The sequence below is a fragment of the Oncorhynchus clarkii genome, chromosome 6 (assembly GCF_045791955.1).
Source record: "Oncorhynchus clarkii lewisi isolate Uvic-CL-2024 chromosome 6, UVic_Ocla_1.0, whole genome shotgun sequence".
Lineage (NCBI taxonomy): Eukaryota > Metazoa > Chordata > Actinopteri > Salmoniformes > Salmonidae > Oncorhynchus > Oncorhynchus clarkii.
In genome coordinates this window covers 48,922,694-48,949,344 of record NC_092152.1, presented here as the reverse complement: position 1 = coordinate 48,949,344, position 26,651 = coordinate 48,922,694, and the positions used below count along the sequence as shown (strand labels likewise).

The following is a 26,651-nucleotide window of genomic DNA, read 5'->3' as shown; positions in this document are numbered from 1 at the left end:
ATACCAATCAGAGGGTGAACATATCTTGAAAGACTGGTTGCAAGCAGGACTAAGGCAGAGAGGAAGAGGCGGAGTGAGAGTGCTCACTCTCACACACAATCTGTCCTGAATAAGCCCAATGTGTTTATATGGGCTTAACATGCAGACCTAGAGACTTATTGCCTGCCTTCCTTTCCTGCCTTTTGGACAACAACTCCCATTGTTAGTGCGGAGACATGAGCATCTCGTAATTTTACAGATCTCTGACTAAGGTAAACAAACACTGACATCTTTTAGGGAGAGGTAATGAGGTGACCAATAATGGTTGCAATTGAGATCAGCTATGTGGGTGAATTTAGCACATATTGATGGTTTAACGGGACATCAACTGGTGATAATCTAGTTCCATCGATGGTTGCAATAGGCCCTTGTTATTTAATTATATTTCAATAGGGTACATTTTTTATGTTACCCTTTAGTCTATTCATTGTCACATAATAAAATGTGTAAAAAAAACAATAGGCTACTGTTTGTTTCCCTGGCTGAGTTGATGAGCTGATTTGGGTAATCAGTTGTTTGACAGATGTACGCCTACTGTAGAACGATAAACTTTCCTCTGGTGTGGATGCTTGCCAACATTTTATAGTTAGGCTATGTATAATTTGCAGAGGTGGGTAGAGTACTGAAATTCTGTACTTAAGGAAAAGTAGTGCTACTTAGATTGTAATTTATTCAAGTAAAAGAAACTACTCTTAAGTATAAAAAAAAGTATCCGGTCAGAAAACGACTTAAGTACTAGTTACAAATTTAGTTTGCATTTTTTACACCTTAAGGTAAACGGTGACAGCAAACAAAAAGGACAACAACTTTGTGCAATTGATTTGACATTCATTTATTATTTAATCCTGCCAGCACCATCTTGCAAACGTCCTCCAGCACAGGTAGTCTCCAAATAAGACTGTCAAAGTCTGTAGACTGTACAGTTTCAATTACAGTCTTATTTAAAGTTGACTTAAAATCTATCAATGTGATCAATTTCATAAAAAAGGTCAATGGTACGAGACATCATTTTATAATTTCAATAGCATTACTGAAAATGTATTTCCCAATATAATTTCAAATACATGTGATGGTGTTTGACAACTAAAAAGATTTAGACCCAGTGTGAGGTTTCATTTTTCACTCAGAAGGAAATAAAGGAGGATCAGGTATGTGTTGCAACAGTCAAACAAGAATCAATATCGAAATACTAGGGTAAAGATACCCTGATAGAAAATGACTCAAGTAAAAGTGAAAGTCACCAGTAAAATACAACTTGAGTAAAAGTCTAAAAGTGTTTGGTTTAAAATACACTTAAGTATCAAAAGTATAAATCATTTCACAATCCTTATATTAAGAAAACCAGACAGCACGGTTTTCTTGTTTAAAATTTACGAGTAGCCAGGGGCACACTCCAACACACACATCATTTACAAACAAAGCATTAGTATTTAGTGAGTCTGCCAGATCAGAGGAAGTAGGGTTGACCAGGGATGTTCTCTTGATAAGTGCGTGAATTGGAAAATGTTTCTCTCTTGCTAAGCATTCAAAATGTAACAAATACTTTTGGGCCTCAGGGCAAATGTATGGAGTAAAAAGTTAATTATTTTCTTTAGGAATGTAGTGGAGTAAAAGTAAAAGTAATCAAAAATATAAATAGTAAAGTACAGATACCCCAAAAAAACTGCTTAAGTAGTACTTTAAAGTATTTTTACTTAAATACTTTACAACACTGTCAATGTCACTATCAATCATGTTACTAGTACGCAAATCAGACACATTTTAGCATGGAATTAAACATCAAAGTAGGTATTCAGGTAAGAATCATGTAAGTAATACTGTAAATAATCAATTGCCATAGTCAACTCAATCATCTTTTTCCTGCCAAGGTAGGATTTACCTTCCATCCTCCTTCTCATCTCAACCTCTCCTTTCCACTTTGAAGGGTCTTTTCTTTTATTGGCAGGCCCATTTATACCTTCCCCCTCGGTTGTGCCACTACAAACTGTATATAAAAAAAAACACATGTATTTCTAGTATATGGCACAAAAAGCTTACTGAGATGATACACTGACAGATGTGCTTATAGACCCTGTCACAAAAACGGAATTACATTTAGACACGCACGAGAGAGAGAGAGAGAGAGAGAGCAAAGTAGTGGGAGGATGCTGTGCTGGACTGACCGGATGATCTAGCTAACGTTAGCTAGCTGCATGGTTGACACTGCAGCTAGCTTAGACAGATTATCTAGTGGCAACCTAATGTGATAGCTAGTTAGCTATTGCCACACACATCTGATTAAGATGTTCACTCTTTATGCCAATGACAAGGTGGCTAGTGAGCCAACAAGCAGAGATCATATGGGGAGCTAAAAACAGGAGATTCAACTTAGTCAGATTCTGGGTTACCCAAAGTGAACTAGCTAGCTGGTTAGTTACAGTACCTAGCCATTTGATTTGCACTCGCCCTCAAAACACAATTTCAACAGCAGAATTATATCTGAGAAACATATAATATTACAAAGGCAGAAGGTAATTAAAGTGCAACTTACCTCTGAACCTACGATCAAAAATATCCTCAGGAGTATCAAAAAGGGGGGCACTATTTTTATGTTTGGAAAAATAACGTTCCCAAAGTAAACGGCCTATTTCTCAGGACCAGATTCTAGAATATGCATATAATTGACAGCTTAGGATAGAAAACACAAAAGTTTCCAAAACTGTCAAAACATTGTCTGTGAGTATAACAACTGATATTGCAGGCGAAAGCCTGAGAAAAATACAATCAGGAAGTGACTCTTATTTTGAAACCCCTGTGTTCCTATGCATCCCTATTGCCCATTGAAAGGGATATCAACCAGAATCCTTTTTCTATGGCTTCCCTGAGGTGTCAACAGCCTTTAGACATAGTTTCAGGCTTTTATTTTAAAGAATGAGCGTGAACGACCACATTGCGTTAGTGGATAGGTGGGGGCTCTCAGAGTGATTTGTGCGCAAAAGAGAGAGGCGGCCATTGTTACTACCGGTCCCAGTGAAAAGCCAACTGTCCAAGTTGATATGAAAAACACCCTGAGGATTGATTATAAAAAACTTTTGACATGTTTCTGTTGACATTATGGATATAATTTGGAATTTTTGTCTGCGTTGTCATGACTGCTCTTTCCGGGGGATTCCTGGGCATAACGCACCAAACTAACGGAGGTATTTGGATATAAAAAAATCTCTTTATGGAACAAAAGGAACATTTGTTGTCTAACTGGGAGTACTTATTGTTTTGTCAAGCAATCGATAAACTTACACAAACGCTTGTATTGCTTTCGCTGTAAAGCATAATTTCAAAATCTGAGACGACAGGTGGATTAACAAAAGGCTAAGCTGTGTTTTCCTATATTGCACTTGTGATTTCATGAATATGAATATTTCCTAGTAATATTATTTGACTGTGGCGCTATGCTATTCAGCGTTGTTGATGACAATTCTCCCGGATCCGGGATGGGTGGTTCTAAGAGGTTTTAAGAGTGAAGACCTGCGCTTCACTTCAAGAGCTGTGGTGGAGATACGGGATTTGACGGACAACTTTGAGAGCCAATGAACTTAAGAATTTTGATGAAAAGCTATAGTACATACATTTCATTTGTCAAGGGGCGTGAATTGTTCATACAGAGACGTAAAGGGGAACCAATCACACAAATTAATGTAAAAATATGAAAATCACCAAATTTGGAGTTACAAGGTTTTCATCTGACAGCGACAATATAATAATATAAATCTATGTACCTGAAGTGATTTGGTAAAATGTAATTGAGTTAAAAAGTAAGTAACTTCCTTCCTAAATTACTTGAGTACAAGTAAAGCCTGCAGTGAGTAACTAGAAAAGTACTAGTTCCTCAGAAATGTAAAGGGCAGTGGGCCAGATTCAAACCCATGCTGACTCTGGCATATGTGTGCCAGGGTCAGCGGCTGCAACTGCACACAGGCACTGAGGCAACCAACAATTTATTCTGCCTATTCTGCCTATTTCCCTTTACTAAAAATACATCTACCCCTACAAATATATCAATTGATTATAATCCACATAAGAATTCACGAGACGCACTGTTGCCTGCACCTAGCCTACATTGGCTAATATGGTGGAAATTACAAGATTATTATACAATACTTTTATTGCATCAAATGGTTGTTTTATGCAACATAATAGAGGGTTCTTATAACTATATTGTGTCTGTGTGAACTGAAAGTGGGCCTCTGGGAGATAACACTGACAGGAGATTTAAGATGTCTTTGGGGATACCGCATTCCAGAGCATGAGTTAATGTTTCTGTTCTATAGGGTACCAGGGAGAGATGGCTCCAGTATGGAGTTTGGGGGCCAGACACAGGTCTCTACACAATGAGAACTGTTTTTACAGGATATACTGTCTGCTGTGAATTATAAGTATCTTTCATACAAATCTTAACCTTGTGACCCATTCCATACATCTGTTGTGTGTCATGTAGACTGAAGGAGGATGCTGTGGCTCAAACCAGCTCGTTGAGTTCTCAGTAATCACCTCCAGGGGTGATTACCGACCAGCTCCATTACTGCAGTAATTAAATAATAAAGTTGGATTGTTTTGAAGAAATCTAAAAGTCTCCTTTTGATTACAATAATTCCACCACACTACTTGAACGGACTCCCAGTGGACTTGTAGTCTAAGTTATTGTTTAGCCTACAAACACCGCTTCCAGCTGCTCCCTGGCGGCAACTCTAAATATTCATTCAAATTCTCCTTCTGCAGGATTATTTTCCTCCTGTGACTAGGTGGGTCATACTAAGATCCGACATCTGTATGACTGGTTGGGTTCTGATATTTTAACAGTATAGGAAGTCAACCAATCATATTGAACCACCAGGCCTTACCTGGTCCTCCTTTGTCACTGTCAGATTGGGTGAACTCGGCAGACTGGAGCTACACGCAGAATGGAACAAACCATTAGAAGTGCTGTGAGAAACACTGGTTTTGGTGTTAGTCAATTTAGAATAACGCTATGAACTTCAGTCAGCAGCGATATAATGTCCAGGGCCCGGTTTCCCGACAGCGATGGAACATAGGTTTACGAGTGTTTTAACAATGCATTTTTCCTACAATGGCCAAAGATGTAGCATGCGTTTCCCATAAGACCACGCAGAGAGAATATTTGTGCATCGTTGAGGCCTGTGTCGATACCGATAGGATCAAAAGAAAGGAAGCAGTGCTCTTGGATCAGCGTTCTCCCTTTCCAATCTTACCTTAACATTAGAAGTATTCCACAACACTGCCAACGGATCAGCTCCTAGAGAGATATTATCTCCTATGGCTACGGACATTGAGGTGGCTTATTCTAATGATTACCCTATAATAATGCACTAAATCAAGATTTGGCATAATTTCATCATGAAATATATTGAGGCAAAAATTACAGACAGTAGCATACAATTAGCAAAATAAAACTACATTGAATTAACATGAAATTGATTTCAATATCATTTGAAAATATAGGTCTATTGGATGTATCTTTTAATACAGTCATCTCGTTTTTCATCATCATCTCGGTTTTCACCATCCAATAACCGTTCTCACGGTTTTCAAGTTATTGGAGGTCACAGAAAGACAAAGATTGTGTTTAGCGGAGATCTTCTGTGTATAAAGTGAGGGCAAAAAAGCATCTAACGACATACTAAGCTGTTCCAAAAGTGGTCTGAGGCAGCCATTAAATAACAAGTGTTTTCAAAAACAACTTCAGTAATGATGGTTTTGAGAAACAGCTTGGAGATCTGACAATGCTCCTACGGAGGTTCAAACGATGAACATAGCCTTAACATGCTTTTGTGAAACCGGGCCCTGGCAGGTGTTCACAAAGTGTCTCACAATAGTGCTGATTTAGGATCAGTTTTGTATTTAAAATCATAATGAAAAAATGTATGGAGAGTGGGGACCTGACCCTAGATCAGTTATTCCTACTCTGAGACGCTTTGTGAAAACTGGCCCAGATGCTTTGCACCCTCTTACTCACCCTGGTCTGACCACTCCTACTGGTTGCTTGGAAATGTATGTTTTTGGAGGCATTGGAGGATGACCCTAGGAATGTAGATCACATGTATGTCTATCAATATCATAGGCACTGCATTGTATAATCAAGAAGCGATGATATTGAATACTGTATTTTATACAACCCATATCTTCACTTGGCCACTTGAGAGGCCACTTGTACAGATCTAGAATCAGCTTCCCTCCACCATCCTAACCTTAACCTTGAGGGATAAATGCAAAACTGATCCAAGATCAGCATCTAGGGGCAACTTCACCTTACTCCAAGCACTGAGGAATATATTTCTATTTTTTTATTTAACCTTTATTTAACTAGGCAAGTCATTTAAGAACAAATTCTTATTTACAATGACGGTCTACCAAAAGGCAAAAGACGTCCTGCAGGGACGGGGGCTGGGATTAAAAAATAAATAAAACATTTCAAAAAGAACATTATAAATATAGGACAAAACACACATCACGACAAGAGAGAGAACACTACATAGCGAGAGACCTATAAGACAACAACATAGCAAGGCAGCAATACATGACAGCACAGCATGGTAGCAACACAACTTAGTAGCAACACAACATGGTAGCAGCACAAAACATGTTACAAACATGAATGGGTACAGACAACTGCACAAAGGGCAAGAAGGTAGAGACAACAATACATCACGCAAAACAGTCACAATTGTCAGTAAGCGTGTCCATGATTGAGTTTTGAATGAAGAGATTGTGATAAAACTGTCCAGTTTGAGTGTTTGTTGCAGCTCGTTCCAGTCGCTACCTGCAGCCAACTGAAAAGACGAGCGACCCAGTGATGTGTGTGATTTGGGGACCTTTAACAGAATGTGACTGGCAGAAGGATGAGGGCTGCAGTAGATATCTCAGATAGGGGGGAATGAGGCCTAAAAGGGTTTTATAAATAAGCATCAACCAGTGGGTCTTGCGACGGGTAAACAGAGATGACCAGTTTTACAGAGTATAGAGTGCAGTGATGTGTCCTATAAGGAGCATTGGTGGCAAATCTGATGGCCGAATGGTAAAGAACATCTGGCCTCTCGAGAGCACCCTTACCTGCTGATCTATAAATTATGTCTACGTAATCTAGCATGAGTAGGATGGTCAGGGTTAGTTTGGCAGCTGGGGTGAAAGAGGAGCAATTACGATAGAGGAAACCAAGTCTAGATTTAACTTTAGCCTGCTGCTTTGATATGTGCTGAGAGAAGGACTGTACCGTCTAGCCATACTCCCAAGTACTTGTACGAGGTGACCTCAAGCTCTAAACCCTCAGAGGTAGTAATCACACCTGTGGGGAGAGGGGCATTCTTCTTACCAAACCACATTACCTTTGTTTTGGAGGTGTTCAGAACAAAGTTAAGGTTAGAGAAAGCTTGTTGGACACTAAGAAAGCTTTGTTGTAGAGCATTTAACACAAAATCCGGGGAGGGGCCAGCTGAGTATAAGACTGTATCATCTGCATATAAATGGATGAGAGAGCTTCCTACTGGCTGAGCTATGTTGTTGATGTAAATTGAAAAGAGCGTGGGGCCTAGGATTGAGCCTTGGGGTACTCCCTTGGTGACAGGCAGTGGCTGAGACAGCAGATTTTCTGACTTTATACTTTATACTCTTTGAGAGAGGTAGTTAGCAAACCAGGCTCGAAGACCCCTCAGAGACACCAATATTCCTTAGCCGGCCCAAAGGATGGAATGATCTACTGTATCAAAAGCTTCGGCCAAAATATACCCAGCTAACAACTTAATGTTCCCTCTAATGTTTAAGTCTCCAGTTTTCCATTAGTTAGGGGAACATTGTATCTATATTAGCAAAAACCTTCTGAGAACCTTTTTAGCATGTTTTGATGTTAAAGTTAGGAGAACATTCCCTTAATGTCAAGCAGAACTTATCTATAACATTTTTACAATGTTCACAGAATATACTGTACAACATTAATGTTCTAGATGTGTTTTATGGGACGTGGCAAGAACATTCACGTGTCCCACCAAACGTCCAACCAAACATGCACAGGACATTGGTTGCCATGTTCTCACAATATTAGATATACATTTTCTAGACATGTTCCATGAGAACGTTGCAAGAACATTCCTGTGTCCAGTTTTCTAAGGGTTAGGAGAATATTCCATCAACATCCCACCAAACATACACAGAATATGGTTGATAAGATATTAATGTTCGAGACACATTTCATGGGAACGTTGCAAGAACATTTCTGTGTATCAGTTGTCAGGACGCAGCTTGAAGGTCCCAAAGAAGCACCCCCCATGTTACTGTTGCCAAGCCCCTAATTGGTGAACCACTGATCCAATCACAGCTGTTTTTGTCTGTTGGCAAGTTCAGGGATACTCATACACAGTGTTTTAAATGTACATATTTGACACACTTCGACAACATTGTGCATGTTCATTAATATAGTAATTATTATTCAACATTTTCTCACCTGGGATTTGAACTCAACCTGTTGGTTTACAGCATTTTCCTCCTACACCACCATGTCTCTGTCAATTATTGATTTGATTGACTTGTTTCCACAATTTAAGGACTTTCTGTATCGTTGTCTAAGGTTGGTGGGGCAAATTAACCTGTTTTAATGATACACCTGAACAGTGGTGACTTCTTGTTTTCAAAACAAGACGGGGCTTGCCTGTTTTGCATGTTATTTTAACATTAATAAGTGTCACATATCAGTTTGCAAACAATGTATCATTGAGTTAATAAAGCTGCATACAAACATGGTCTCTTTTTTTGATTTCTTGATTAAGGCAGCTCCAAAATGTAGCCTAGCTCAGTGCTTTCTGTGGTGGTGGGGCAAGCCAGCAGAAAATACAGAGTGTCACGCCGTGATTGGTTCAGTGTTCTGTCACTCATTGCGAGACTATGTCACCGCCAAGTCTATGGGTAGAGGTACAAAATTCTAGCCCCTTGGGTGCTACCATAGAGTTACATTAGAAGTGCTCATCCAAAGCTCAAGGTCATTAGCCACAGATGAAATGATGTCAAATCACGTTATATGTACAGTAGCTTTGATTGGACTGATCATGTCAACATCATACTTTCAAAATCTTAGCTAGCAGTCATCATCATGAATCAAGTAGACAATCTACTGGCAAATGCTTTTTAATCCTTGTCATATGGCGAGAAATAATGAATAGAAATTATAGATAAAACGTATCGGTGCTCATCGGCCATTGGACATAAACATTACACAAGAAGTTGGAAATCGCAAATTCAACAATGAGTGGTTTGGAAGGAATCAGTGACATTGGCTAACTGCTAGGATTACAAAGCAATCACTTGCCTGCTATTCAGTGGAGTGGCTGTGTGGTCCCAAATCTGGGATTAAGGGTCTCTTTTCCAAGTTTAAAATTATAAATATTGGCCATGCTGTCAATGAAGCATGATTTGTGCCGCGCTCAAAACAACTGTTAACTCGGAACTGGGAAAACTTGACTTCAGTGAGTTGAAGATGACTGGGAAGTTTGGAATAAACGAGCTCCGACTGGGAAAATACGTTTTGAACGGTCATCCAACTCGGAATTGTAAATCCGGCCTCTTTGTAGTGCTACGACCTGAGGATCAATGACATCATCATGATTCAACCTTGTTTTTTCCCCCCAAGTTCCCAGTTGATTTGAAAGCACCGTAAATGCAGAGAATACCAGACTTTGACGACAAAATTTGCTCACAAAGGACCGCCGTGCCACCTTCCTGTTCAAGTGAGCACAGCACAACAAGGTGAGTCCAAAAATGTATTGTATGCTGCTGCATAAATTATGTAATATGCCAGGGAGATATGTATACTGTAGCTAAGAAAGTAATACTAAGTGTATGTTGTGTAGTTTTTTAGACGTTTTTGCAAATGTATTGAAAATGTGTAAATTAGATATCTGCTTTACAAGTGTTCACACCCCTGAGTCAATACATATTAGAATCACTGTTGGCAGCGATTAGTCTTTTGGGGTAAGTCTGGATCTTACAATATTTGCACATTACTATTTTTTAAATTCTTCTAGCTATGTACAGTTCCTTGTTGATAATTTTCAAGTCTTGCCATAGATTTTCAAGACGATTTAAGTCATAACTGTAACTAGGCCACTCAGGAACATTATATGTCGTCTTGGTAAGCAACTCAAGTGTATATTTGGCCTTGTGTTTTAGGTTACTGTCCTGCTGAAAGGGGAAATTGTCTCCCAGTGTCTGTTAGAAAACAGACTGAACCAGGTTTTTCCCTCTAGGATTTTGTCTGTGGTTAGCTCTATTCTAATTCCTTTGACCCCCCCCCCCAAAAAAAAGAATATCCTTAGTCCTTGCCGATGACAAGCATACCCATAACATGAAGTAGCCACCACCATGCTTGAAAATATGAAGAGTGGTACTCAGTGATGTGTTGTGTTTGACCCAAACATAATGCTTTGTATTCAGGACAGAAACTACATTTCTTTGGAACATTCTTTTGCAGTTTTACTTTAGTGCTTTATTGCAAACAGGATGTTTTTGGGGTAAAAAAACTACAGATTTCCTTCTTTTCTCTGTCATTTAGGTTATTATTGTGGAGTAACTACAATGTTTGTGAGCCATCCTCAGTTTCCTCCTATCACAGCCATTAAACTCGAACTGTTTCAAAGTCACCATTGGACTCATGGTGAAATCCCTGAGCAGTTTACTTCCTCTCCGGTAACTGAGTTAGGAAGGACACCTGCATCTATGTAATGACTGGGTGTATTGATACACCATCCAAAGTGTAATAATAAGTTCACCATGCTCATATTTCTGCTTTTTAAATTACCCATCTACCAATAGGCGCCCTTCTTTTCAAGGCATTGGTAAACCTCCCTGGTCTTTGTGGTTAAATCTGTGTTTGAAATTCACTGCTCGACTGAGGGACCATACAGGTAATCAATCGTATGTGTGGGGTAGAGATGAGGTAGTCATTCAAAAATCATGTAAACACTATTATGGTACACAGTGAATCTATGCAACGTGTTATGTGACTTGTTTTTTACTCCTGAACTTATTTAGGCTTTCCATAACAAAGGGGTTGAAGACATATTGACTCGAGACATGTCAACTTTTCATTTGACATGTGTCGTCTGAGATTCCCAAAGATTGGAAAGCAGCTGCGGTCATCCCCCATTTCAAAGGGGGGGACACTCTTGACCCAAACTGCTACAGACCTATCTATCCTACTTTGCCTTTCTAAGGTCTTCGAAAGCCAAGTCAACAAACAGATTACCGACCATTTCGAATCTCACCATACCTTCTCTGCTATGCAATCTGGTTTCAGAGCTGGTCATGGGTGCACCTCAGCCACGCTCAAGGTCCTAAACGATATCTTAACCGCCATCGATAAGAAACATTACTGTGCAGCCGTATTCATTGATCTGGCCACGGCTTTCGACTCTGTCAATCACCACATCCTCATCGGCAGACTCGACAGCCTTGGTTTCTCAAATGATTGCCTCGCCTGGTTCACCAACTACTTCTCTGATAGAGTTCAGTGTGTCAAATCGGAGGGTCTGCTGTCCGGACCTCTGGCAGTCTCTATGGGGGTGCCACAGGGTTCAATTCTTGGACCGACTCTCTTCTCTGTATACATTAATGATGTCGCTCTTGCTGCTGGTGAGTCTCTGATACACCTCTACGCAGACGACACCATTCTGTATACTTCTGGCCATTCTTTGGACACTGTGTTAACAACTCTCCAGGCAAGCTTCAATGCCATACAACTCTCCTTCCGTGGCCTCCAATTGCTCTTAAATACAAGTAAAACTAAATGCATGCTCTTCAACCGATCGCTGCCTGCACCTGCCCGCCTGTCCAACATCACTACTCTGGACGGCTCTGACTTAGAATATGTGGACAACTACAAATACTGGTTAGACTGTAAACTCTCCTTACAGACTCACATCAAACATCTCCAATCCAAAGTTAAATCTAGAATTGGCTTCCTATTTCGCAACAAAGCATCCTTCACTCATGCTGCCAAACATACCCTTGTAAAACTGACCATCCTACCAATCCTCGACTTCGGCGATGTCATTTACAAAATAGCCTCCAATACCCTACTCAACAAATTGGATGCAGTCTATCACAGTGCAATCCGTTTTGTCACCAAAGCCCCATATACTACCCAAAGCCCCATATACTGGCACTCGCTTCATACTCGTCGCCAAACCCACTGGCTCCATGTCATCTACAAGACCCTGCTAGGTAAAGTCCCCCCTTGTCTCAGCTCGCTGGTCACCATAGCATCACCCACCTGTAGCACGCGCTCCAGCAGGTATATCTCTCTGGTCACCCCCAAAACCAATTATTTCTTTGGCCGCCTCTCCTTCCAGTTCTCTGCTGCCAATGACTGGAACGAACTACAAAAATCTCTGAAACTGGAAACACTTATCACCCTCACTAGCTTTAAGCACCAACTGTCAGAGCAGCTCACAGATTACTGCACCTGTACATAGCCCATCTATAATTTAGCCCAAACAACTACCTCTTTCCCTACTGTATTTATTTATTTATTTTGCTCCTTTGCACCCCATTATTTGTATTTCTACTTTGCACATTCTTCCACTGCAAATCTACCATTCCAGTGTTTGACTTGCTATATTGTATTTACTTTGCCACCATGGACTTTTTTTTGCCTTCACCTCCCTTATCTCACCTCATTTGCTCACATCGTATATAGACTTGTTTATACTGTATTATTGACTGTATGTTTGTTTTACTCCATGTGTAACTCTGTGTTGTTGTATGTGTCGAACTGCTTTGCTTTATCTTGGCCAGGTCGCAATTGTAAATGAGAACTTGTTCTCAACTTGCCTACCTGGTTAAATAAAGATGAAATAAAATTAAAAATAATAATAATTTGTTTTAATTAATTTGTAAAAATGTCTACAAACACTGACATTATGGGATTTGATATTGTGTGTGTTGGCCAGTGACACAAATACATTTTAAATTCAGGCTGTAACACAACAAAATGTGGAAAAAGTCAAGGGGTGTGAATACTTTCTGTAGGCACTGTATACTCTGAGAACATGGAAACCATGTTCTGTGTGTTAGGTGGGATGTTGATGGAATATTCTCCCAACCCACAAAAAACTGGACACAAATGTTTTTGCCAACATTCCATGAAACGTGTCTAGAACATGAATATCTTATGTTCTGAGAACATGTCTACATGTGTATGTTTGGCTGTCCTTTGATGGAATACTCTCCGGATCCACAGAAAACTGGACACATGATTGTTCTTGCAATGTTCTCATTTAACGTGCCTAGAACATTGTCAGAAACTAGCTGTGGAGGCGGAAGAGCGATATGCTTTTACAGGCTAGTCTGTCTGGCATGTCAATGTTTTCTTACAGAATATAAAAGGCTGTCACGGAGAAGAGAAGATGCAGGACAAAGTCGGGGGTGGATGATTTTCGTCCCTAATGCCACACTATTCCCCATATAGTGCACTACTTTTGACCAGGGCCCATGGTCAAATGCAGTACACAGTGTAGGGAATAGGGTGCCATATGGGGGACACAAGCGATGTTGTAGGTGGAGGAAGTGTGGAATCTTTACCATTTCTACAAAGAATTTTAAATGGAGCATATATGTGATTTTGTGTTTCTTTCTCGTTTCCACCACACTCACAAGGTCACAATCTAACACAGTGTTAGTCAACCCCTGCACTGGGGATTAGCACCGGTTACCTGGGATGTTGATAATATAAATAGTCCTTCAAGGAAGAAGGACCTTAGTTTCCTGGTCTCTTGAACATAAAAGGTTGATAAACATACTTTCACGGATACATAGTGAATCTGCCTCTCTTACCCATGTGCATTGCTGTCCGGTCAGGCAGTGAGCGAGTTTTCCTGCGGATGGGCACAGCTTTATCCAGCTCCTCTTTCAAGATTATCTTTCCCAAGTTCGACTGAATCTGCAGGGTAGACATATAGAATGTCAAAAGGTTTTCAAAGCAACCATTATCATTGAGTTACACTTAAGAAAACACTTAGGTCTGTTCAGTAGCCAAATTTGGGAGAATTTGTTACAAAAAAAAACCCTGTTCCGTACTTTGTTGAGCTCCTGCTTCTGCAGTTGCCGTAGTCCCCACATATCATCGGACAGGTCTCCATTGTCATATTCATCGTCCTCCTCATCCCTCTCTCCCTCCTCCCTCCTCCGGGACTCAGCCTTCTTCCTCCACTCTGTCTCTGTGGTTGAGGGGAGGCAAGTGTTAGAGGAAACCTGGTACTACTAAGCTCTATTACTCTCCACTACCAACCCTAACTATACCTCATCATTGAAGCTTAGTAGCTCATCAGCGGCCCGGCGTCGGCAATGTTAGCAGCCCACTGCCAATTTTAGCCATCAGCTTTACAGCGGTAGCCGACACTTCAGGCTAAGAGCAGCATTAACTGTCGGAACTGTTAAAGATGGTCGGTGTGCTGTTGTGTTGCTAGAGGCATGCCACCATGACGGCTAGCGACACTGGTCCGATATCAGTTTACTGTACCTTCAACGGTGTGCTGCCTCATAGCCACCAATGTTTTATAAGTGCTTGCTGGCTGGAATCGTTCACTATTAGGGTTGCGAAAGGAGGGTATATTACTGGAAACTTTCAAAATTTGCCAGTAAACTAACAAAATGTTGGTAATTTTCTAGATTTGGGGGAATTTTATAAGATGGCATATCTTATAAAACCTTTTTGGATACTTGAGATTATCACAGGCATCTGTAATTATCTTTGGCCTTATCACATGTAAATTATATAAGATTTTAAAATACAATTATTTAAAAATATAAAACTGAATTACAAAGCTGTAAAACATTATTCTAAATATAAACCATCAACTTATTGAATACGATTGGTGTTTAATATGAAGGTTTCAACATGAAGTGTCTTTTATACATTTTTTTACACTTTTATTTTACTACGTCAATGTGTTTTGTTGTAAATGTTTTGGCACGAAACTGGTGGCATTTGTAAAAAAAATAAAATTAAAATAAGAAGTAAATGCATGAAAGAGTTGCAGAGTTAATAAAAAATCATCCCATTATTGATTAGATGCTTTTTTCATTAAATTAGGCTATTTTCTCTTGAACCAAATGGTCTATCCACCAGAAACTCATGGACCATATGGACACAGATATTCAAAAACATTATACTATATATGAATACATTTTTTAAAAGTTATTCAAGTATAAATTACCTAAATTACCATAGATTACCTGTCAATTAGCAAAATTACAGAAGATTACAGTTACTTTGTTAAATACCGGTGGCTTTGCAACCCTATTCATTACTATTCACAGTTGTGATTAATAGTGTGAGACATACCAACTGCAGCCAGGGAGGGGGGGCAGGGCCAGTAATCTGTCTCAATCTTGGAGGGTTTGTTGGGATCAGGTGGCTGGGCGGCAGGGAATTTAGATGATTCAATGATGAGATCCTCTATGTGTTTCCCCTGGGGGATGGATGCTAATACATCTAGAGACACACACACACAAACACAAGGAGATATACAGTAAATGTGCACAGAAAAACATCCAAAGTTACCTTTTAATGTCAAGTATTATGCCAGTATACAGTAAATTACTAAACTGTCAACACACAGACATCAATTAAGTTGCATGAAATACCTTGTTTGTAAATTGGTGGCTTCTTGTATATATTCATTCCATTATCTGCAATGAAAAGATAAAATTAAGTCCCAGATGAGAAGCAAAGCACCCTGAGAGGAGAAGGGTGCAGAGAAGATAGGAGAGAAGAGAAGGGGATAAGTGTGCTGATGGATTACAATACCTGGCCTGTGAAAGTGCTGTGTGGGGAGCTTGGTGGCGGTGTCTAATGCAGAGCTGGTTTTGAGCTGGAGGTTTGAACCTGCTGATGACCCTCCAGGTGACTCCCTGCTCTCCAGCCACTCCTTGGGGTCCTTGAATAGAATGGTCTAGGGACACGAGATTAACATTACTGTCCGGATCCTAATTGATATTCAAACCGTAACCCAAACACATATTGGGAAGGTGCATTAAAAGGAGGGTTCTGTGTACATTAGATTTTGTCCCTGAGTGAAGAAGCCAGTGAGGTCACAGCAAACAATAAGAGTGTAACAGATGCTCATTGTTCCCATTGTAACTGCTTTTTGCAAACGTGCTTGTGTGGAGTCGTGGGCTTTTAGACAATGGATGGGTCTAATCCTGGATGCTGATTGGTTAAAACTGCATTCCTGCCGGTGTCTTTTCCACAAATAAAAAACCTGTTGAAATACCTATTTGAATCCAAGATGGCGTAGCAGTGGGATGTTTTGTTTGTCTTGTCCCATCCCTTGTATATATTGTTTCCTTCTTCGTATATATTTAGTATATATTTTTTATCTAATTTTTCCATCTACGGACTGAACATACTCTCCTGCAACCCGCCTCACACAATGCAGTACGGATCTGCTATTTTTTATACAGCCAACCGTAACCCCCTTCAAGCTAGCCAGCTACTAGCTAGTAGTCAGTTAACCACTGCTAGTTAGCCATCACCGTTAACTGGGACATCTGCCAGCTTCAGCCCGGTCAACTTCTGCCAGCCAGCACAGCACGATATCAACCCAGAGCATTTCGGACTGTTTTTCTCCACCATATCTCCGGATTCCAAACTCAAGCTCTGAACCTTTACTCTGGATCATCGCAGTTAGCTAGCTGCTATCCAAGTGTCTACTCTTGGCTAACATCTCTGGCCCGAAGAAAGCACCAGTTAGCCTGGAGCTAGCCTCGAATCTAGGCCCATCTCCCGGCTAGCCAAATAGATCTATCAAGAATTCCTGGGCTTCAATTACCTCTTTTGCCAATTGGCCTGGACCCTTTGCTGCCGACACGGAGCCCCACCAATCCATCACGACTGGTCTGCCGACGTAACAGTCCGAGGGGGTTTCAACAGGTTCCCCCATTACGACGTCCCCCTGAGGACCATCTGCTAGCCTGCTGCTAGCTGTCTGAATCTGTCTGAATCTCCGTGCCTCCAGCTCGCCTAGCTACACACTGGAACCTGTGATTACTCAGCTACACACGCTTCTCCCTAAAGTCAATATTCCTTGTCTATTGCTGTTCTGGTTAGTCATTTTTGTCTTATTTCACTGTAGAGCCTCCAGCCCTGCTCAATACGCCTTAGCTGTTGTTCCACCCCCCACACATGTGGTGACCGCACCTGGCTTAAATGGTGCTTCAAGAGACAAAACCTCTCTCATCGTCACTCAATGCCTAGGCTTACCTCCACTGTACTCACATCCTACCATACCCTTGCCTGTACACTATGCCTTGAATCTATCCTTCCGTGCCCAGAAACCTGACCCCTTCACTCTCTTTTCCGAACACACTAGACAACCAGTTCTTTTAGCCTGTAGCCATTCTCTTATCCTACTCCTCCTCTGTTCCTCTGGTGATGTAGAGGTTAACCCAGGCCCAGCAGCCCCCAGCATAACTTCCATTCCCCAGGCGCTCTCATTTGTTGACTTCTGTAACCGTAAAAGCCTTGGGTTCATGCACGTTAACATTAGAAGCCTCCCCCTGAAGTTTGTTTTATTCACTGCTTTAGCACACTCTGCCAACCCGGATGTCCTAGCCATGTCTGAATCCTGGCTCAGGAAGGCCACCAAAAATCCTGAAATGTCCATCCCTAACTATAACATTTTCCAACAAGATAGAACTGTCAAAGGGGGTGCAGTTGAAATCTACTGCAGAGATAGCCTGCAGAGTTCTGTCATACTATCCAGGTCTGTGCCAAAACAATTCGAGCTTCTTTTAAAATAACCTTTCCAGAAACAAGTCTATCACCGTTGCTGCTTGTTATAGACCCCTTCAGCCCCCAGCTGTGCCCTGGACACCATAAGTGAATTGATTGCTCCCCATCTATCTTCAGAGTTTGTACTATTAAGTGACTTAAACTGGGACATGCTTAACACCCCGTCCGTCCTACAATCTAAACTAGATGCCCTCAATCTCACATAAATTATCAAGGAACCTACCAGGTACAACCCAAAATCCATAACCATGGTCAACCTCTTAGATATTATCCTTACTAACTTGCCCTCTAAATACACATCTGCTGTCTTCAACCAGGATCTCAGCGATCACCGCGTCATTGCCTGCATGCGTAATGGGTCTGCAGTCAAACGACCCCCCCTCATCACTGTCAAACGCTCCCTAAAACACTTCAGCAAGCAGGCCTTTCTAACCGACCTGGCCCGGGTGTCCTGGAAGGATATTGACCTCATTCCGTTAGTAGAGGATGCCTGGTTGCTCTTCAAAAGTGCTTTCCTCTCCATCTTAAATAAGCATGCCCCGGTCAAAAAATGTAGAACTAAGAACAGATTTTGCCCTTGGTTCACCCCAGACTTGACTGCCATTGACCAGCACAAAAACATCCTGTGGTGTTCTGCATTAGCATTGAATAGCCCCCGCGATATGCAACTCTTCAGGGAGGTCAGGAACCAATATACACAGTCAGTTAGGAAAGCTAAGGCTAGCTTTTTCAAACAGAAATTTGCTTCCTGTAGCATTAATTCCAAAACGTTTTGGGACACTAAAGTACATGGAGAATAAGAGCACCTCCTTCCAGCTGCCCACTGCACTGAGGAGCGGAAACACTGTCACCAATGTCATGACGTGGCCCTCTTTGGGTATAGCGTGCCTTCCCCCTCTCTCTCTCTCGCCTACACCCAGGCTGCTGTTATCTCAGGTTGTAAATTCCTGTAGGAGACTCTCTTCCTCATGGCCAGACAGTATAGAGAGAGAGAAAAGGTTTCACAGGAGAACAAAGGAATTTCTTCCACATCACAGAACTTGAGAACTGAACAATATTCATGTTCTGGAGAATGTATAAACGGTCGGTGAAGTAGCCAGCTACAAAATGGTCAATTTTGTACAATTTCATGAAACTCATGAGACATTACCATAACCCTGTTTATACAAGTGTCTCAGTTATGAGGTTTGCATCTAATTGTTGTATAAAATTAATGAGTAAAGATGAAACTATTTGTGAAATTATGTAATGTGATTTTAAACTGTTTAATGAAGGAAACTCCAATTCCCTTTGGAGTTTAACTAAATCATTGGTCCGCCCCATGAGCATAGATATTGATCTGGCGTCATGGGACAGCCCCTTTTCTGCTCTTCCGAATATAACCCCCACCTTTGGAATTCATCTTCAGACCATGCTTCTCTCAATTACGAAAGGGCTAGGGTTTGAGTAGAGACCAGCTTACCTTGATAACCACGAGAGGGCTAAGGTTTCAAACCATCTTACCTCGATAACCGAGAGGGCTAAGGTTTGAGTGGATTGCTGAAATCTTAACCATACCACGTGGTTAAACTCTGAGACTATCGATACCGACAGAATAAGAACAAATCTTTGATACTAATTACTAGTCTACAGCTAGGAATTATGTACCTGTTGAACACGAAGGCCGACAACCGCCGAAACACCTATCTATAACAACTATTGCTGAATGTTACTCTGAACTATCCATTCTAACCACGGCAGAGAGAGAAGGCGGACAAACCGAGATCACGACAACACACTGAGCGTAAATATACACATTGATTGCAATTATTCCCGAATGAGTGAGCATTTATGTGCAAAGGATTAGCAGTTCAATTGTTATAATTATCAACCTTGTAGTGTCTTACCTTTCCCAAGACATCCTAGGTCCCTTTGTCTAACAAGCCGCCATGCCGGTTTAGCTATCATTTCCTTGTAACTATATCTATTGTTTGTTTGTTTACGCATTTCTGTGATTATTTAGTTAGTAAATCAATGATTTAAGACAATTGGTGTATGGATGATTCATAGTGAAGACTGGGTTCGTGAAGATAACCAACAATTTACAACGTTTAGAATGAGACTGACGTGAGGTAAAGAATAATTAATGAATTAGAAGACTAGTTGATCAGACATTAAAAATTATACCTTTGTAATCTGAACATTTTCCTTGGTGCCGTGACTTCCTAGATAATTACAGTCACACGATTAAGTTAGTTCAATCACGTAATAATAATTAGAGAATTTATTTGATAAAAATAAGTCTACAGTTTAATGATGCCAAAGACACGACACCACCGATAAATCTATGATGATCGAGAATTTCAATAAGTATTTTTCCCCAGCTGGCCATGGCTTTCCACCTTGCTACCCCTACCCCGGCCAACACCTCAGCACCCCCTGCAGCAACTTGCCAACCCCCCCCCCCCGGCTTCTCCTTCACCCAAATCCAAACAGCTGATGTTCTGAAAGAGCTGTAAAATCTGGAACCCTACTAATCAGCTGGGCTAGACAATCTGGACCCTCTCTTTCTAAAATTACAACCCCTATAACTAGCCTATTCAACCTCTCTTCCGTATCGTCTGAGATCCCCAAAGATTGGAAAGCTGCCGCGGTCATCCCCCTCTTCAAAAGGGGGAGACACCTTAGACCCAAACTGTTACAGACCTATATCCATCCTGCCCTGCCTTTCTAAAATCTCCGAAAGCCAAGTTAATAAACAGATCACCGACCATTTCGAATCCCACCGTACCTTCTCCACTATGCAATCTGGTTTCCGAGCTGGTCTTGGGTGCACCTCAGCCACGCTCAAGGTCCTAAACGATATCATAACCGCCATCGATAAAAGACCGTACTGTGTAGCCGTCTTCATCGACTTGGCCAAGGCTTTCAACTTTGTCAATCACCACATTCTTATAGGCAGATTCAACAGCTAGAAAATGCTAGTAAAACTAAGTGCATGCTCTTCAACCGATTGCTGCCTGCACCCTCCTGCCCAACTAGCCTCACTACTATGGATGGTTCTGACCTAGAATATGTGGACAACTACAAATACCAAGGTGTCTGGTTAAGACTGTAAACTTTCCTTCCAGACTCACATTAAGCATCTCCAATCCAAAATGAATTCTAGAATCGGCTATTTCGCAACAAAGCCTCCTTCACTCATGCCGCCAAACATACCCTCGTAAAACTGACTATCCTACCGATCCTTGACTTCAGTGATGTAATTTACAAAATAGCCCCCAACACTCTACTCAGCAAACTAGATGTAGTCTATTACAGTGCCATCCGTTTGATCACCAAAGTCAAATTTACAACCCACCACTGCGACCTATACACTCTCGTTGGCTGGCCCTCACTACATATCCGTCGCCAAACCCACTGGCTCTAGGTCATCTATAGGTTTTGCTAGGTAAAGCCCCGCCTTATCTCAGCTCACTGGTCACCATAGCAACACCCACCTGTAGCACGCGCTCCAGCAGGTATATTGCACTGGTCATCCCCAAAGTCAACACTTACTTTGGCCGCTTTTCCTTCCAATTCTCTGCTGCCAATGACTGGACCGAATTGCAAACATTTCTGTAGCTGGAGTCTTTTATCTCCCTCTCTAACTAAGCATAAGCTGTCAGAGCTGCTTAACCATCACTGTACCTGTACACAGCCAATCTGTAAATAGCACACCCGACTACCTCATCCCCATATTATTACTTACCCTCTTGCTCTTTTACACCCCAGTATCTCTACTTGCACATCATCTGTACAAATATCACTCCAGTATTAATGCTAAATTGTAATTATGTACGCCTCTACGGCCTATTTATTGCCTACCTCCCTCCCTACTCTTCTACATTTGCACACACGAAAACATGTCGAAAACATGAATCGGCATAATTTTTATGGATATACAGTATAAAAAAAATTCAATAGAAAAACACAAAATGCAGCTGATTTGCTGTCATTCCAGCTTCAGTTTGAAATAATTGTGTTTGCTGTGTAGTTGGCTCTCTCTTCTGAGCAGTGGCCTGGCAAAATCGCACATCATTAGCTCATTGTTATGGATAATAATTTGAAAACAGCTTAAACAAACGCAAACGCAGCTACCTTGCTGTTATTCTGGCTACACTGTTTGACGTGACTGTTAGCCACAGTTGGCTAGCTAGCAAGCAAGGGGTAATTACTTTGCTAGCCATCATGGCAAAGGAACATTTAGAATGAACTACATAGAACAAAAAGTCTTAATGACTGGGTCGCGTCTCTGGCGACCGAACTGATAGAACGACCAGCCAGCTTGGGTAGCAACCTTAGATGTGTGTTGGGACTATATTTTGTGGAAGAATGAATTAGTATGAATAAATTAATTAAAATAACGTATTTAATGAAAATATGTCAATCATTATTGGAATATGTTGGTAACACGTTGTATAAAAGCAAGAATGTTCTCGAAGCCGGTGTTTAGAGGATAAATTGGCACGGTGCGAATATATCCTCCATATACCTTCTCTGGGGGCATTATCACTTAAATGTGTGTGAGTGTGTTTTTAACCATACCAGTGGAGCACAAAACCTTTCAATAACGATTCCATAATTACAAACAGTAGGTGTGTGTGACCGTATGAGAAGGAGATAGGAGAGGAGATAGAGCTCTTTATGGGGTACTGGGCAGTGGACTGACAATTAACAGCTCAAATGATTCTTCATCCGAGAGCACAGACCCCATCCATCCATCTTACCTCAGGAGAAGCCGGGTGGGAGAATGAACACGGAGACATGGACCTCTGAAGGAGAGAAAAGAAACAGAGGGCGGTTTGATCAGTTGAATTTTCTCCCTAGGCTGCATTCTTCTTTGTGGGCTTAGTGAGACATAGACATTGTTTGACAGACAGTGTTACAAGCCTAATCGGGTAGAGTCAGTTTTGCCAGACAAAGGGAAATAACAAAATCTTATCACATCACAATTTCTAGAAAGCCCTTACTGAGTTCCATTGATCTCTGTAACAAGTCTGTGTCCCACATAGCACCCTTTTCCCTAAATAGTATTGGGCTCTGGTCAAAAGTAGTGCACTATATAATAAGGTGCTAATTGAGGCTCAGCTAAGTGTTTGCATGGGGGAGAACACTACACGCAGGTCAAACAGGCTAAATGTACCTGCCCTGCATTTCAATGGTGCAGCTAAGTGTTTGAATATATATATATATATATATATATATATATATATATATATATATATATATATATATATATATATATATTGTTTGACGGGTATGCATACGCAAGTATATATTAATGCATACATTGTATATAGTCTATATATAGTGGAGTTGTATCCTATCACAAACAGAGTTAATAGGACAAATATTAGAATCACTTAACTAGTCAAACAGGTTAGCTAAAAAAGTGTAATCAATGACAATTATATTATGTTTGTCTTGATAGAACACCACTTGTGTCGTAGTAGGACAGACAAAAACTCATATGATCTTTAACTGTTAATCATATAAATACATCCTGAATACAATAGGGCCATTCCAAACAAGAGAAGGATATCCGCGCCTTAAACCTTAAATGGTAAACCATTAGGATAGAGAGGAAACCCTTAGCGCTGTAATATGATGGAGGGTGGTGTGCTGTGCCCTATGACCTCTCTGCTTCGGGGCACCTCCGATAGCTCTAGAGGCGTGTAATTGAAATGGGGTTCGTAGATCATTAAGTCCGGCCTCTCGATGTCCAGTATCGCCTTGTCTTTGGGGATGGCTGCCAAGTCCTTATAGCCAATGACCTGATTGTCCATTTTGGCCTGGAAAGAGGAATATAAGAAGAGGGAGAACATGACATGGGATTGCATTGTCATGTGAGGTGTGTGTGTGTGGTCTTGTTCTTCTATCCTTGTGGGGACCTGAAATCCCCAAAAGTCCCCACCAGGATAGTAAAACAAAATAATTCTCCACGCGAGGATAAAGGCTATTTTCAGCTTAAGGGTTAGGTTAAGGGTTCAAATTATTGTTAGAATTAGGGTTAGGGTAAGGGTTAGGTTTATGGTTAGGGGTTAAGGAAAATAGGATTTTGAATGGAAATACTTTTTACGTACCCACAAGGGTGTGTGTGTGCGCGTGTGTGTGTGTGTGTGTGTGTGTGGAGGAGTGGCTGCCTTATGGTGCAGACTCACTGTGATGGCCACGGCTAGGGATCCTGGGATGCTGATACCACGGAGGGAACACACACTCCCAGGTGAGGTGCGGGCCAGCTGCTGCTTCCAAACACACAAATTGTCAAAGGTCACAGGGTTTGACACACAGCAACAACAACAAATTTTTACTATTTTCTACATTGTCGAAAAATAGTGAAGACATCAAAACTATGAAATAACACATATGTAGTAACCAACATTTTTTTACAACAAATCAAAATAGATTTTAGATTTGAGATGCTTCACAGTAACAACCCTTTGCCTTGATGACAGCTTTGCACGCTCTTGGCATTCTCTCAACCAGCTTCATGAGGTAGTCAACTGGAATGCATTCCAATTAACATGTGTGCCTTGTTAAAGGTTAATTTGTGGAATGTCTTTCCTTAATGCATTTGAGCCAATCCGTTGTGTTGTGACAAGATAGGGGTGGTATACATAAGATAGTGCTATTTGGTAAAAGACCAAGTCCATATTATGGCAAGAACAACTCAAATAAGCAAAGACATGACAGTCCATCATTACTTTAAAACATGAATGTCAGTCAATCCGGAAAATTTCAAGAACTTTGACAGTTTCTTCAAGTGCAGTCGCAAAAACCATCAAGCGCTTTGATGAAACTGGCTCTCATGAAGACCGCCACAGTAAAGGAAGACCCATAAATACCTCTGCTGCAGAGGATAAGTTCATTAGAGTTACCAGCCTCAGAAATTGCAGCCCAAATAAACGCTTCAGAGTTCAAGTAACAGACACATCTCAACATCAACTGTTCAAAGGAGACTGTGTGAATCAGGCCTTCATGGTCAAATTGCTGCTGGAAAAAAATAAACACTACAAAAGGACACCAATAATAAGAAGACACTTGCTTGGGCCAAGAAACACAAGCAATGGACATTAGACCAGTGGAAATCTGTCCTTTGGTCTGATTAGTCCCAATTTTAGATTCTTGGGTCCAACCGCAGTGTCTTTGTGAGACGCAGAGCAGGTGAACAGATGATCTCTGAGTGTGGTTCCCACCATGAAGCACATAGGAAGAGGTGCTGATGTGGGGGTGCTTTGCTGGGGATACTGTCATTGATTTATTTAGAATTCAAGGCACACTTAACCAACACGGCTACCACAGCATTCTGCAGTGATATGCCATCCCATCTGGTTTGCGCTTAGTGGGACTATAATTTGTTTTTCAACTGGATAATGATCGAACACACCTCCTGGCTGTGTAAGGGCTATTTGACCAAGGAGAGTGATGGAGTGCTGCATCAGATGACCTGGCCTGCACAATCACCCAACCTCAACCCAATTGAGATGGCTTGGGATGAGTTGGACCGCAGAGTGAAGGAAAAGCAGCCAACAAGTGCTCAGCATATGTGGGAACTCCTTCAAGACTGTTGGAAAAGCATTCCAAGTGAAACTAGTTGAGAGAATGCCAAGCGTGTGCAAAGCTGTCATCAAAGCAAAGGGTGGCTATTGGAAGAATCTCAAATATAACATGTATTTTGATTTGTTTATTTCATAGTTTTGATGTCTTCACTATTATTCTACAATGCAGAAAATAGTAAAAAATAAAGAAAAACCCTTGAATGAGTAGGTGTGTTCAAATTTTTGACTGGTATTGCACCATACTGTATTACTTGATATGAAAAAATATATGACATGTCACGTTTATCCATTTTTATATATATATATATATTTTTTTTTTCATCTGTAGGATTCTGTGTAACATAGATCGACACACTTAACTTATACTGTTTCCAGATAAATAGTCTGTGAAAACTTTACTAGTTGGGAAATTGAACTACCTCTAAAACATGTATGTGCACTCTAATTTGCCTTGCTTCCCATCTATATTACTAGGGAAAAATGCCACATCCACTAACATTTCTTCTCCTCGATAAATGTATTCAGAGACATATAGAAAAGCATAATTCAATTCTGTATGATTCGTCAGGCAACGCTCTAATACCAACCACGATCAATAAAAACCATACCTTAGGCATCATTTTATAGGATGACAAAAAAATGTTCTCTTGATGAGGTTTCACTGAAAGAAAGAGAGTCAGTGTTAAACAATGAGAGAGATGATCATAAAATAGAGGCACATAAAAGTTGCAATTGAATAATGCCCACTCAGGTGGCAAGGACAATTGAAACATCAATTCACAAAAGTGTCACTCAAACGAGTACCGAGCAAATCATCCTTGAAATGTGTTAAGAGTGAAGTGCCATTGGACATTGAACAAGGCATTCAGAGAGATCATTGGTTGCTCATAGTACCAGTAGTAGTTCTTTATTAGTCCCAAATTGCACAATGCAGTGCCCATCACATTGCTGTATAATGTGTCTATATATACTACCATTCAAAAGTCACTTAGAAATGTTCTTGTTTTTGAAAGAAAAGCACATTTTTGTCCAATAAAATAACATCAAATTAATCAGAAATACAGTTTAGACATTGTTAACGTTGCAAATGATTATTGTAGCTGGAAACTGCACATTTTTATGGAATATCTACATAGGTGTACAGAGGCCCATTATCAGCTACCATCACTTCTGTGTTCCAGTGGCACGTTGTGTTAGCTAAT

The 26,651-nt window shown here is 40.8% G+C and overlaps 1 protein-coding gene across 5 annotated transcripts in view; it reads right to left on the bottom strand.

Moving 5' to 3' along the window:
• LOC139411251 (dematin-like) overlaps nt 1-26,651 on the bottom strand; it is a 74,049-nt gene that overhangs the window by 8,239 nt on the left and 39,159 nt on the right. For 3 of the 5 annotated variants that reach the window (XM_071157293.1, XM_071157295.1, XM_071157294.1), the window contains 11 exons: nt 26,058-26,110; nt 24,052-24,132; nt 23,527-23,682; nt 22,618-22,662; nt 15,884-16,028; nt 15,721-15,765; nt 15,419-15,568; nt 14,152-14,291; nt 13,909-14,014; nt 6,050-6,114; nt 4,917-4,965 (listed from right to left, as the gene is read on the bottom strand). In XM_071157293.1, the coding sequence (XP_071013394.1) occupies nt 4,917-4,965; nt 6,050-6,114; nt 13,909-14,014; nt 14,152-14,291; nt 15,419-15,568; nt 15,721-15,765; nt 15,884-16,028; nt 22,618-22,662; nt 23,527-23,682; nt 24,052-24,132; nt 26,058-26,069 (994 nt within the window). In that variant the 5' untranslated portion in view covers nt 26,070-26,110. Of the gene's footprint in view, nt 1-846; nt 2,024-4,916; nt 4,966-6,049; nt 6,115-13,908; nt 14,015-14,151; nt 14,292-15,418; nt 15,569-15,720; nt 15,766-15,883; nt 16,029-22,617; nt 22,663-23,526; nt 23,683-24,051; nt 24,133-26,057; nt 26,111-26,651 lie in introns of those variants that run through there. The other 2 variants (XM_071157292.1, XM_071157296.1) reach the window with 2 other exon arrangements.